This window comes from Erpetoichthys calabaricus, chromosome 4 (genome assembly GCF_900747795.2).
Source record: "Erpetoichthys calabaricus chromosome 4, fErpCal1.3, whole genome shotgun sequence".
NCBI lineage: Eukaryota > Metazoa > Chordata > Cladistia > Polypteriformes > Polypteridae > Erpetoichthys > Erpetoichthys calabaricus.
In genome coordinates, this window is record NC_041397.2 from 283,585,746 (window position 1) to 283,601,032 (window position 15,287).

At 36.2% G+C, this 15,287-nt stretch overlaps 1 protein-coding gene across 2 annotated transcripts in view; it reads left to right on the plus strand.

Annotated features, from left to right (window-relative positions):
- nlgn4xa (neuroligin 4 X-linked a) overlaps positions 1–15,287 on the plus strand; it is a 553,330-nt gene that overhangs the window by 447,192 nt on the left and 90,851 nt on the right. For both annotated transcript variants that reach the window (XM_051927218.1, XM_028800872.2), the window contains one exon: positions 7,433–8,222. In XM_051927218.1, the coding sequence (XP_051783178.1) occupies positions 7,433–8,222 (790 nt within the window). The remainder of the gene's footprint in view (positions 1–7,432; positions 8,223–15,287) is intronic.

Here is a 15,287-nt window from a genome sequence, read left to right on the forward strand (position 1 = left end):
TAAATACACCAAAATGTACAAATAAATTTATTTAATAAAGATTTATTTAATAAAAACAAACAAAAACAGTACTCCCAAGCAAGTTTAAAAAGCTAAAGCAAAAAGATGTGCCTAAAGTTGGTGCTGACCTAATATGAAAAGGTAAGCTATTCCAAAGCTTAGGGGTAGCAACTGCAAAGGCATGGCCCCCTCTGAGTTTAAGTCGAGACCTCAGCATGACCAGTAACTTCTGGTCAGATGACTTAAGTGATCACAAGGTAGAGTAAGCCATTCAAAGACGTAAAAACAAACAGGAAAATGTCAAACTCAATCCTGTAGCGAACATGAAGCCAGTAAAGAGAGGCTAAAGTTGGTGTAATGGGATTCTGTTTTTGTGTGTCTGCTAGGAGCCTGGCCATGATGTTCTGGTCCAGTTTAAGAAGAGCAAGGGATGACTGATTAACTCCAGTGTATAATGAGTTGCAAAAGTCAAGCCGAGAAGAGACAAAAGCAGTTTTTGAAAATCATCTGCAGAAAAAAAATTACTTGACTTTACGCAGTACCCTGAACTGATAGAAATAGGCTTTTACAATGGAGTTACTTTGATTGTCAAATTTAAGGGCGTTATCAAAAATTACGTCTAAGCTTTTGCAAGGGTTTACAGTGGGCTGAGATTACTTACAGGAGCATAAGATCAGAAAGTCCAAAACACACAATCTCTTTTTTTATCATTTAAACTAAGAAGATTTATGACATCCATAAGGGTTTAAAGGAATTTGTTTTCCTCTGTTTCAGTGGGAGACATATCTGTGTAATATCTGCGTAGCTTCTTCTTCTTTTTTCGGCTGCTCCTATTAGGGGTCACCACAGCGGATCATCTTCTTCCATATCTTTTTGTATTCTGCATCTTGTTCTGTTACACCCATCACCTGCATGTCCGCTCTAACCACATCCATAAACCTTCTCTTAGGCCTTCCACTTTTCCTCTTGCCTGTCAGCTCTATCCTTAGCATCTTTCTCCCAATATTTTCAGCATCTCTCCTCTGCACATGTCCAAACTAACACAATCTCGCCTCTCTGACTTTGTCTCCCAACTGTCCCACTTGAGCTGACCCTCTAATGTACTCATTTCTAATCCTATCCATCCTCGTCACACCCAGTACAAATTTTAGCATCTTTAACTCTGCCACCTCCAGCTCTGTCTCCTGCTTTTTGGTCAGGGCGTATCTCCAACCCATATGTAATATCTGCGTAGCAATGAAAAAATATATATATACATTTTTAAAATGGATCGTAACGGAAAAATGTACAATGAAAAAAGAATAGACCCAAGAATAGATCCTTTAGGGACCCCACAGGTGAGAGGGGCTTAGGAAGATGACAATTTTTCCCTGGCTGACTTAAAAACTTCTGTTTGTTAGGTATGACCTAAACCATGTCAAAAGCAGTTACTTGGATATGCACATATTGCTGCAGACAGGGTATAAGGATGCCTTGATCAACTGTATTTTCTACTTACAATACTAACAATTTTTAATAGATGGGTTATGGTGTGGTACACTACCATAAGGTATGTTATGACTGTTATCATTCCTTCCACAATGTGAAATTATGCTGTCTGTTTTGAATGGTGAAAATAAATGGCCCTGGCCCAAATGTGTCTGGGTCTGTGTGAGCCTTAAAAGAAGCTGGAATCTTACTGAGTACAGACTGTATGTTTGTGTCCTTTGCTGCTGTGTTCCATAAACACAAATTCAAGCCAAAATGCAATAACGTAAATAATACAGATAGCAATCTGTCAAGACATGCAGGTGCCAATGTGGAAGTCTGCTATACTATTTAAAATTACCCTAATTGACCAGTTAATTGTTATTTGTGGTTGGTCCATATGGCATTAAGGTTTAATTATGGTCAGTGTTAGATCATGTGGTCAAACTTGCCATTTTATAGTGTTCAAAGAGCATAACAAAACATGCTGAAACCAAGAAAATAGGAACAGAGCACATACAGTCTATGTAACAACCTAGGCGTCAGTATGTCAAGGACTAAGAGGTAAAGATAAATTGTCAAAGGGGCCTAATAGGGAGTTAGATATTTTCTAAAAAAAAAAATGTCGAATTTTTTTTCCTCTCAATCTCCTACTCGTCTGAATATAAATTATCAATATGTGCTTACCTAATACATCTATGTCTCTTGTGCCACAACAGAGAAGGCTCTGTGATAAGCATGTAACAGCCTTTGAAAATTAGTTTAGATGTTAAAGTTACTAGAGCATGACTGATACATAATTATCAATGTGCTTGTCTGCAGTCTGACACCTTTTCTGAGGATTAAGAAATGTAAAGGAAATCAAGACAAATGGGCTAGTCTGCACAGACAAAATTGTCTTTTCATCTCTTTGATCTTATCAATAAATCAGCCTTATATGTACATGCTGAAGCATTTTTGGTCTTTTGGAAGGTGAAACAATTAATAGTTTTATTGAGCATACAAATGAAAACAGTAGAATAAACTGGTTATAAGTAAAAGGTAATTCATAAACGAGTTCTGGAATCCACACAGAACATCGCTCTGAGGTTAAAAGGGATGAACTTCCTTAACTGTTAGAAGTATTTTGTGTTGCTTTTCTTGACTTAATTAGAAAAAAAATAAATTATTTATCATTAACAGGTTTATAACAACCACTTGTACTTTAAAATGTTCCATTTATTCCATAGGATATATAGGGCGGCACGGTGGCGCAGTGGGTAGCGCTGCTGCCTCGCAGATAGGAGACCCGGGTTCGCTTCCCGGGTCCACCCTGCGTGGAGTTTGCATGTTCTTCCCGTGTCTGTGTGGGTTTCTTCTGGGTACTCCGGTTTCCTCCCATAGTCCAAAGACATGCAGGTTAGATGCATTAGGTGCATCTAAATTGTCCATAGTGTGTGTGTGTGTGCCCTGTGGTGGGCTGGCGCCCTGCCTGGGGTTTGTTCCCTGCTTTGTGCCCAGTGTTAGCTGGGATTGGCTCCAGCAGACCCCCGTGACCCTGTAGTTAGGACATAGCGGGTTGGATAATGGATGGATGGATGGATATATAATATTTCAGAGCAATTATCAATATAAGGGGTGCAGTCTCACGAATCAGTATATGATAATTCTAATGCCATCTACTTCCATTTAAAATGAGGCCTGGAACCATTCTAGGGTCATCAGGTCTTCTGGCACTATTTGTTAAGGCAAAATTCAAGCTGATGTTTCATTTTATTTGATAATTTAATACTGTTTTGAATGATGGTACACTTTTGTTTTGGTTATACTTTATTTCTGTTTGGTGTTGGTATTATTTATTATTATTTTGGATATGTAAGTTCCATATGTATCTTTTATTGCACAGTTTTAAATGATTTTGAATTATTTATTTTTGTAATATATTTGTTTTCTTTACCGCGATGCCGCTTTGGGCACCACTCTGTTTACTTGAATCTTCTACATGATCACAGTAGCTCCAGTTTATGATGTCACTGTAGTTCCAGTAAAATACGGTGTCAGTTGCCATGTTCAGTATCCCTTGCTGGATATTCTTTCCAACACAAAATTCTAAATGGTACTGAGATTTTATTAAAGAGTTTAGCTGTAGAACTTTGTTTTTGGTATTAACCATCATGATTGCCTTTGATCATTGTACTTGCCTTGCTGCTTATTTTGGCACTTTGGTATTGATTGGGTTTTTGGTTTCAACTTCAGCTCATCCCTGACAGTCTGTAAAGTGATCATCTCCCTCCTACTAATACTTTACCATTTTGGACTCTAAGACTCACAAGGTCTTTGAACTGCTTTATATAAGATATTATTGTTCTAGGGTGCACAGTTCCCATATATCCTCCACCGCAGGTATGTACCCTGCACCTGCTCATTGCTTGTGTGGAGTTTTCACTTTCTCCATATGTCTGTTTTTTTTGTGTGTATGTACTCTAAGAGAGATTGTTTTGTAATATTTTACCATTTTGGACTCTTTGGCTTACAAAGGTCTTTTAACTATTTTATATAAGCTATTGTTGTTCTAGGGTAAAGCTGTGCAGCCCTTGTCCTTGAACATATTCCAAAAGAATATCACATAACAACAGTGCCTTAGACCAGGGGTGGGCAGATTCAGTCCTGGAGGGCCGCAGTGGTTGCAGGTTTTTGTTCCAACCCAGTTGCTTAATTAAAAACCAATACTTGTCAATTATACAATTGCATGGCTTGCTAGTGCTTTAACTCTGCCATGTCAGGTCATTCTAATATCCTAGATTTATTTTCCTTCCTAAGGATATCATCCAAATGATCTGAAGTCTAAAACAGATAAGTAATTCTCAGTGCTTCACTTTTTTCTCTTCACTTTCCTTCCATGTATTTAATTAAACCAAATAGTGCACAATAAATACACACAGGCGTAAATGGTAACAAGCTAAATGGAGAAATGCTTGTCTCTTTTGTCATTTGCATGGTATTGCTAATTAGGAGCAATTAAACACCAAGAATACAGCTGTTTAAGACTAAAATAAGCAATAAGGGTTCAAACTCTTAACGAGCGAAACAACTAAAGTGAAGCTGAAGTGTTACTTGAGCAATAAGGGTTTCTTATTAAGCAATTGGGTTGGAGCAAAAACCTGCAGCCACTGCGGCCCTCCAGGACTGAATCTGCCCACCCCTGCCTTAGACTGTCCAAATATTTCCTGTATTCCATTTATGGTATGCTTCTGTGTATTACTGTTATGTTATGCATGCTAGCAAAGATTTTTATGGCAACCGAGCCTAATCAAATGCCAAAATACAAGTTAAAATTGGGAGATCAATCAATACTGCAACCAAAGTGAAACCAAAAATCACAGTCAAAAACTAAACACAAGTCAAAGCCCGAAAAATGAGAAATTGTGTTGAAGTGGTCAAAAGGACGTTTGATAATAGGGTTTTGTTATTCACAAATCTGGATGAGTTAGTGTTTTGAAAGATGACCTTTTAACCCGTTACATCATTACTGGGAGGTCATGACCTTGGATGACATGCCCCTAATAATGCACGTCCCTGTCCTAGACACAAAATGGCAGCACTTGCACTGCAATAAATGAAATCTGAGCAAGTGAAAAGTACTTATATTATGACATTAAATCTTGTTTTTCTTATTGTAAGAATTATTGACTTATCAAATAATTTATATTTATGATTAGCTTACTTTAAGAAATCTTGAAAGTGAACTTTGCGTACCCCATTGGCAGAGGTTTTTTTTCTAGTTTTTGCATATGCATTTTTTCCAGTGTGTAAATAACTAAAATGTCAGCAAGAATATCCCAAAAATATTATCAAAGTAAGCATAATTTCAAGAAACTGATTGCAGATTTCTGGGCTAGGAATAAAAAAAAGTGTAAGAACACCTGATTTGTGCAAATTAAGAAAAAAGGAATTTTCTGAAATACGGATTCCTAACACTTCTGCTCACAATAGTTCCTGGACTTCACTATATTGCAGTTCATTTCCAGCACTTTGGCTGTATATGCACTTTTCAGCTATTTTTATGTTATATTCTCCTTCACTTTACAGCTCTGTGGTGTTTGGTTGGACAGCCCAGCACAGACTCCACTGTAGAATGCCCAGGACGGGGTGGGCGACTAGTTGGCTGAGGTCTCCGGGACTGGGACTGTGTCTGTCTTTGAATCTCCTATGATGTCAACTGACTACAGTTCAACAGTTAATTAATGGGCAGATATTGTTGGTTTCAATTTATATTAATCAGTTTTTACTTTGTTTTCTGTGTGTTTTCAACAAATCTGTGTATATATATATATATATATATATATATATATATATATATATATATATATATATAATTTGTTCTATTTCTATATTCAGTAATTAGTATAACCTATACTTTCATTTTACCCAAGAATTTCTTCACAGTGCTCTGTGTCTTCATTCAGTGGAGAGTGCTCTACAAAAAATAACTTGTATTATTTATATTTGCATTCTAGGATCTACAGTAGTTGCTCTATTAAGTTACAAATGTATGTCAAACCTTTAAGCCATTAAGCATTTGTTATTAGTGCTTATGTTCTGTTTTGGATTTTTTGCACCATAAGATTTTTTTACTCACTTTTTAATTATTCAAACTCCTATTTTTCAACATCATTTTTGCGACTCTTTGTGCTGTGGAATTATGGTACCAGATTAAGACTGATTAACTAACTACTAGATTTGCCTTACCATTGAATTAACATTCAGTATGATTCTTGTGTGAATGTGCAAATGAAACTATACTAAATTTAAAATGTAAAAGCTGTAACTGTAGCAATCATGGCAGAACATCTTGCTCCCATATACATAGTTGGCAATGTCAAAGGTCAGTAACTGAGAGATGTCAAGCCACTTTGATGTTTCCCAAGGTCCCCAAATGCATTTACAATTCAGATGCCAATATCTATAATATCAATATCTACAATGGTTCAAATACAGTATATTGTTAAAAGCACCTTTTGTCACAAGAAACTGACTTCAGTATATTCCTGCTTTATGACCTCATGTGATATTCCTTAAAAATAACCATATAAGTGTGATATTCCAGAGACAACTTGGTGTATAGCAACGAGTCAATTCAGCTGAAGTGGTTTGAGCAACTAGTGTAGAAGATAGAACAAAATTTTGACTAGAAAAGGCCATTCACCCCAACAAAGCTTAGCAGTCTAATTGCTCCAAAAGTACAGGAGACACAGAAGGGAAGACCTAATGGAAGGCGACCTAGAGACAGACTCAGGTCGTATCAGAGGATTATATCTCTCTTCTGGACTGGGTATGCCCTAGAAAGAAACTTGCTGCACACAGGAACGTTTCCACCATAAATCTTACCAGGACAAGTGGTTTAAAAATGAAATGAAATGTAAAGTTTCTACCTCTGATGTTTCAAACAGTGTGTCTGTGATGGTGCAGATGTGCAGTAATTAAGAATAGGTCTCTGCTAGTGCCCCACACATTTAAGGACTTTAGCAAGATTGTGATTTCTGGCTGGAAGGATGTTACTCTGATTTTTACGTGCACCTCTTAATTTATGTCTTACGTACAGTGACAACACAAAACGAGATGCTGACCTTCTTCTACATTTTATTGTTCACTTTTTCAGATTTCACATATTTTGGATCTCACAAAAACACACACACTGTAAACAATCATTTTCAGCCAGAGATGGTTTCTGTATTATACCCATTTTTGCATCCACTGGTACAAGGATACCTCTGGATTTCAGTAAGCAGGCTAAGATAACAAACAGATTTATTAGCATTAACTTGTAACTGTACAGTTTTGAATTCGATGTGATATTGACATCAATTTATGCTAATTCTTCATGTAGGACATGTCTGTTTAAGCCATTAATTGCATTCAAAGCAAGACCGAGTAATAGTCAACATAATACTATGTTTTTAATTTTTTTTCTCTGTTTGATTTTTAGATCTGTTTCAGAAAGCAATAATACAGAGTGGGACTGCATTATCTAGCTGGGCGGTTAACTACCAGCCAGCCAAGTACACCAGGATGTTGGCAGAAAAAGTTGGCTGCAACATGCTAGATACCAGTGATTTAGTTGAATGCCTTCGAATGAAGAACTACAAAGAACTCATTGAGCAATATATAACTCCAGCAAAATACCACATTGCCTTTGGGCCTGTCGTTGATGGGGATGTAATACCAGATGATCCACAGATTTTAATGGAACAGGGTGAGTTTCTCAATTATGACATCATGCTCGGTGTGAATCAAGGTGAAGGATTCAAATTTGTGGAAGGCATCGTGGACAGCGAGGATGGAGTGTCTGCGAACGACTTTGACTTTGCTGTTTCGGATTTCGTGGATCACTTGTATGGCTACCCGGAGGGGAAGGATACTCTGCGAGAAACCATTAAATTCATGTATACTGACTGGGCTGACAAAGAGAATCCTGAAACTCGGAGAAAGACTCTTGTTGCTTTGTTTACTGACCACCAGTGGGTTGCTCCCGCAGTTGCAACCGCCGACTTACATGCTCAGTACGGTTCACCAACCTATTACTACGCTTTTTATCATCACTGTCAAAGTGATATGAAACCCAGCTGGGCTGATTCAGCCCATGGTGATGAAGTTCCTTATGTTTTTGGGATCCCTATGATTGGGCCAACAGATCTTTTTAATTGCAATTTCTCCAAGAATGATGTCATGCTCAGCGCTGTGGTTATGACCTACTGGACTAACTTTGCTAAAACAGGGTAAGTTGGATTTTCTTCATAAATTTAGCTGTTGCTAATACTCATGCAACAGGAATCATGCCATGATAAGATGGAAAATTTTGCTTTTGCTTCAAATATCTACATTTGGAGCACTAAGTACTTTTTCCTCACAAAAAAAATGAATATACCGTGGAATATTAACCATTTACAGGCTGTTTCACATATATATTGGTTGCATCAATATTATTACCTTAGGAAACGTCTTTATTACTGAGTGTTAAAACATCTGTACAAAAATATATTACCAGCTGCCAAAATCACAAAAGAAAGAAAAATCCATAGTTATGCATCTGTTGAAATATAAAACTTGACAATACAAATAAGAAAACCTGTGATATGCAGCTGGCAGCCAGATTTATAAATCTGAAACTCAGAAAAGAAATGGTGTAAACCAGGAAAATACACTGAATTTTTTAAAGGGAAATCAAAACATTATAAGGCATCAGGTGTATTGTATTTGTATGAGGTACGCTCAAGTGTTTATCTCTACAACTTATTTATGAGAAATGATGAAAACCAAAGTGACCTTTAGTACTTCAGTTTGAAAAATAGCCAGAAAGACCATGGTGCAACAGACACCTTGACTAGATGGTAATAATAAATGTTAGATATACAGTATCAAGTTGAAAAACATGAAAGCTGTTTTTGCTTAGAGGTTGACATTTTGAATGGAAACGGCTCGGGTGAGTTAATAAAATTGCAGGATCGATTACTTTGTATCCCACTATGTAGTTTTTAAAATGAATTATTAATTACACTGTGTAATTTTTCAGAATACAGGGGCTGAATACAAATTCAAGGCTTGTTTATGACAACTACAACTTTGTAAATTGTAAGCAGATGTTCATTTTTAAAGACTTAGTGAATGAGAACTTTGTTTTTTTTTTTTCTAAGCGATGGCAGTAAACCTTGAAAGAACCTTTGGCTATATTTTTAGTACATATTGGTACATTTTGGGCAACTTTAACAGCTATTGGCTGTCATCCAATTTATTAGAACACAAGTTTCAGTCTACTTCATCACCATGAAGATCAATAGTGCATTTTCATATTGGTTATAAAATGTCACCTGCAAAGGACAAGTGTTACATCTGCAGACATCAGCGGTATTCCTATTGCTAATGCTGCGATGATTCCATGAGGTCTGATTTAGTTTTTTCTTCACATTCACCTTGCGTAGTTGTTTGCATGTGTGGCTTAACCATTGATACTTGTGCTGACTCCTCTTCATACAGGGTTGTGGCAGCTGATCCTACACTTACAGCTTTGAATGTAAGGCAGGAATAATCCCTGGACAGTGTGCCAATCCTACAAGCATCAGCCTCATGAGCTGATGCACTGTTGCCAATTACTCCAACTCAATTTCAACATTCTGATTCAATTTTATGCATTTATAGTTAAGCAGAATTTTTTCAAGACAGTGGATATAGTGTCGATAAAACGCATTCACTCCTTGGAAGTTTTCCCATTTTATTATTGTACAACAATGAATCACAGTGGATATGTATTTTTAATAAACAGAAAAGGACTTTTTTTAATGCCAAAGTCAAAAATCTAATGGAAAAATGTTGAAAATCAATTACAATATAAACAGAAAATAATTGATTGCATCCTCTTTAGTATGACAGACCTAAAATAGCACTGGTGAAGCCAATTGGTTTTAAAAAGTTTAATCATTATTACAGTGGAGATCACCTGACTGAGGTTTCAATTGATAGTAGTATAAATGAACCTTATGTGGAAGGTGCAACTTGTGATATGCCAGTATGGTGGCCTAACCAATACAACAAAGACCAAAGGCCACTCCAAGCAACTTTGTGAAAAAGTGATTGAAAAGCACAAATCCAGGAAAGGAGACAAAAAATGTCCAGGTCATTGAATATCCCTTGTAGTCCACCTAAATCAATTCTTAAGAAATGGAAAGAGTATCACTCAGCTGTAAATTTGCCACAAAAACTGAATGATCATGTAAGAAGAAGACGACTAGTTAAGGAGACCACCAAGAAATGTATGAGAACTCTGAGGGAGTTACAACCTTCTCTGGATAAGATTGGATAGACTGTGCAGACAACAACTGTTGCAGCTTTATAGGAAAGTGGCAAAGAGAAAGGCACTGTTAAAAAACATGCAGAAGACACAAGACACATGGGGTGACTCTGAAGTCATCTAGAAAAACAGTCCAAGATCTGATGAGACAAAAATGTAGCTTTTTGGCCATCAGACTACTTGCCATGTTTGAACACTGCACATTATCTAAAACATACCATCCCATAATACTGTAAAGCACTGGTAGGTAGCAGCATTCTTCCTCTGAGATGGAAGACAATGGAATGCAGAAAAGTACAGGGAAATCCTGGAAATAAATCTGATGCAGTCTGCAAAAAACCTGTGCCTTGGATTCAAGCAAGACATGACCCAAACATAAAGACAAAGCTACACAGCAATGACTTAAAATCAACAATGTTAATGTCATGGAGTGGACAAGTCAGAGTCTAGATCTCGATTCTACTGAGAATTTGTGAATGGACCTGAAAAAAGGCTGTTCACTCATGATACAACCTGAATGAGCTTCAACAGTACTGCAAAGATGACTGTGGAAAATGCCAGTGTCCAGAGGTGCAAAGCTGACAGAGGCCTGTGCATTTAGGCTCAAGGCTCTCATGGCTGCCTATGATGATTCTGTAAGTACTGACTTGAAGGGTAGAATACTTATACAATCTGTTTTTACTCTGACATTAGAGCGTTTTTCTGTTGATCAGTGTAAACCAATCAAATTGTGGAAACTTCCAAGAGGGTCAAAACTATTTATGGCACAGTAAGTGCTCTATCTCTGCAACACAGAATGGATGGATGGGAGAATGGAAAAACCGATAGATGGATGGGTAGCGGATCTGGGGTTTAAAGGTATAGTAGGATCATGATCTATCCTCAGAAAGCTAATTCCTGGAAACACAGAGAATTTACCATAAATGAATGCAATGAAAAGTGAGTGATTAGAGAAACAGAGAAGGCCTGTGTCGATGGTCAGGTAATGGTATTGCTGTTCAAGGATTCATGAAGAGTTAAAAGAATTACATGGAAATGTATACAAAGGATAAGAGCCTTGTGGTTTCATGTCTGGTGTATCACACATGAATACGTCCAAAATGTTCTACTCACGTAATACTTCATAGTCAGTTGGCAATGTTCTACGATTGTAGCTAACTGCTGATGTTGAATTTGTTTTATCAATGTTCTTTCAGCCCTAATTTCGAACAAAGACTTGTGACACATTTAATTGTTTTCAAACTTTGCAGAGATATTGAGATTTTTTTATTGTAATATTAAAATTATTGCTATATTGATTTTAATTTATCATTAAACAACACATTACTGTAAACTTAGCCACCTATTGTGCAATTGCATATTAAGTATTCCATCTAACAGTCGTATTGCAGTCCCCAAAAGGGCTGAAGAGACTAGAGTGTAGTAACTGCAAGTGAGTGCTGTTTTCTACCTTATGATGACAGAGTTGATCTTCAGGATGTGGTATTTAATTCAAAGTTCCTCTGAAAAGGGTTATTAAAAGATGAGGATTTATAATAATATCAAGGTAGTCTACTAAGAAGGGAAAATGGTGCTTAAAACATCTGGCAAGCAGGCTGTAGACTGAAGTATATTTTTGACAATCCACACTTTAACCGAGATACAGTATGTGGTGTAAGATTTAGTGTTAAGATAAGGTGTTGCCTGCAGTGCTATCAAATTGTTAGTGTGTAATCAGTTTTTCTATATGTATAGTAGCTTGAACCTACTGGAGCAGAAAGTGACACATATAAAGACATAGTGTAGGATCTTCTGGAAAAGGGATGGAATATTAAGTAACTTTTTATTTTAATAATTTTAAGTCTTTCACTCAATGTTAGATTAAGATGAGAGTAGCTAGAAAGATCTTGCTTAGCACATTCAGAGTGGTTTTGAAAATTAAGTTCAGCTAAATCTTTAACTTAAGTGTAACTTTAACCCTTACATACATGAACTGATGCATGTTATTTATTTAAGTCAATGTTAAACCCAAGAGATATTGCAGAACTACACTATTATGTTTAGCATAAATGAGGTGATGAATTCAAATGATTTATGTTAAGCACCATATCATAGCCATAATGGGATATATTTTGCTCCAGTTCAGTCTTTAAATTCATTTTTTAATGAGTTTCTTTAAAAAGGCACAATTCTATCTTATCTATCTAAAATGACCGGAATTTACACTTGAATTCACAAGTAAATAGCAAGTGGCTGATAGACAGAATTCTTGATGGGAGTTTAAAGAGACAGATACAGCATTGGAAAACCTTTAAGTGGTATTAAAAATTAATAATATTCATTTTGCAGGAGAGGAGAACAATGTATAGTCAATCTTTTGTATCCGTCGTTGTGCCTATTTAAACAGAGGGAATTCCAGTTTCTGTATTACATCTTGCCTGAAGAAGGGACCTGAGTTGCCTCCTAAGCTTGCATATTGTGATCTTTTTAGTTAGCCAATAAAAGGTGTCATTTTGCTTGACTTCTCATTGCATTATTTATAATATAATTTGACCCTTTAAAAATGTTTGAAGAGCTTCTCCCAGAGTTTCACCAGAAGGGGGTTTGTTTTCATAAAAAATATCAATTTGTAAACACGGGTATTTAGTGATAGATAATTTCTGCAAATAATGATGAGCTGAATAGAAAGTGTCACTCTAATTTACACTGATGTATAACTGATGTCTAAATCCCATAAAGCACAGTCAGAAATGACAGTTGAATCAAAGCTGTATTATTTGAGTTAGGACAGCAGAGTATGATCAATAGTTCTTGAAATAACATATCTAGAAGGAAAAAGACCATTACCTTGAGTGAGCATGGGCAAGTCTCCATGGATCTGATTCTTTTTCCTATTTCAAAATTCAAAAATTACTGAGGAGGAAGATTAGTCAGTAATGGCTTAAAATGCTCAGTAAGACCGTTCTTGGAATGTGCACTTCAAAGCCTTTACAGTATTTGTCTGTTTTGGAATCGGCAAAAACCTACTTTTACTGCAAAGAAAACAGGAGCTGATGGGTCTCAGTGCTTCTTCTTAGATTTTCGTTGAGGCTAAACAGTTACTGCCAAATACTGTACAGTATATCATGTTGATTCTACAAATGTCCATAACGGCATCAATTCCAGATCACAGACTAAAAAGTCACATTATCAACATAGAGCAATTCATACATGAATGAGAAATATGTACAGTAGCATCTGACAATGAAACTGTAAAGGTTAGCACCTCAGCATCTGTATTTGTTGCAGGCTCCCTTCTTGTCTAAGAAAGAAATGAACAATTTACAGTGAGAGGAAATAATGTCTGGGAACAGGCTAAACTGTTGTCTTAGGACTTGTAGAGGTCAAAAATACCACGCAGAGAAAAAATATGGGATAGCTGTCAAAACTCTTCTAGCAACAAGGGCAAAAATGATATCTTTTTAAAATAAAAGACATACTCTTCAAAAATTCTCTGAACAATAAGTAAGCTCTGTGGATCATAAAAGGCAAGGTGGAGTTGCATATGAAAACAATCCAAGACAAACAAGTCCCAATCACAAATCCAAAGATTGGTATGAGAAACACATCACTGAGGTCAAACATCCAGTAAATCACAAAGCACAAGAAAAATCACAAATCTAAGAAACTCATCACCCTCAAGTGTATTAAATCAACCACAAGGGACTGTGGGTTTTCCCCAACTTTATATTGTTGGGGGCAGTCCCTTGTGGTAATGAACAGGTAGCCCCGCCTCTTGGGGAACCACCCACAACATACGAGGACTATAACATATAGCACTGGCATAAGGAATAAATCCAATCATTAACAAAAGTAACTGTAACATAAATAAAATTTGAACCACAGCCATAATAAAATTAATCAAAAATAAACTAACAATAAATTTGCCCTTCCCAAAACAATTAAAGTATTCTACTGCTGGAGAGTTTGATTTTATTGAAAGGTTTGGGTGCTTACACTATTGCATAGCCATCTTAAATGGAGATGTCATGATGACACAATGCATCATCATGCTGGTAATCATGTAGGTCACAGCCATCAGCAACATGGCCAGTGCCAGGTAAAATAAGTGCAAAATAAAAACCTGCTAAGAAATCATTCAAAAACCACACCACAATGATGACATAGTCAAAACAATAAAAATAGATCACAGACAGAAAAGCTAAATCAATGTGTACAAAAATCTGCACAAAACTGAATCCCAGATGGAAAAAACAAAAATCAAGACAATAGATTTTATTACTTTTTCAATGTATATTTCTTTTAAACCAGGCAAGAGTAACTATATTATGCAAGCCAACGGCAGGCTCTGTTACATAATAAATTGAGCGTATATATTGTGTTTGAGGTCTTGGCGCTGCACAGAATGGAAGATTGCTGTAGCATGCTATTGTTTGCAGCGGAACCTCACTTACACTATAATTTCATATCCTTAGGCAACATTTCTCTCTATTAGACCAACCACTAAGGGTAAACAATAAGCCATACTGGAATTTGAATTGACATTCTGACATTTTACTGTATTCTAAGTACTGTAGTACTGTATATTCCATTACACATTTTCATTTGTAGATTTAAAGAAACCAAATGGAATGTCATTGTTTTGAGAAGTCATATAATAAAACTAATTTAATTATTTTTATCCATGGAGCATTTTGGCATAAATGTGTTATTGAATTTAACAAATGTCTAAAGCGGGCAAAAAAACAACATGTTTGCATTAGTTTTCATTTTAACATTTTAAAAAATCATTCAAGAGCAAGGAAAATAAATAATACAAGATGTGAAAAAATCTTTACTGCCTGTTCATTGAATGGGAAGAAATGCCATCTTAGTCTGGCTAATGAATAACACTATTCGTTTATTTTACCTACCTGAAATTTTAAGTAACAGAATCTCTTTGGTAGCACATTATATTCTGCATCATAAATGTGAAGTATACTGCCTGAATAGCTCACAGCTTGTTTTACTTTATGACAGA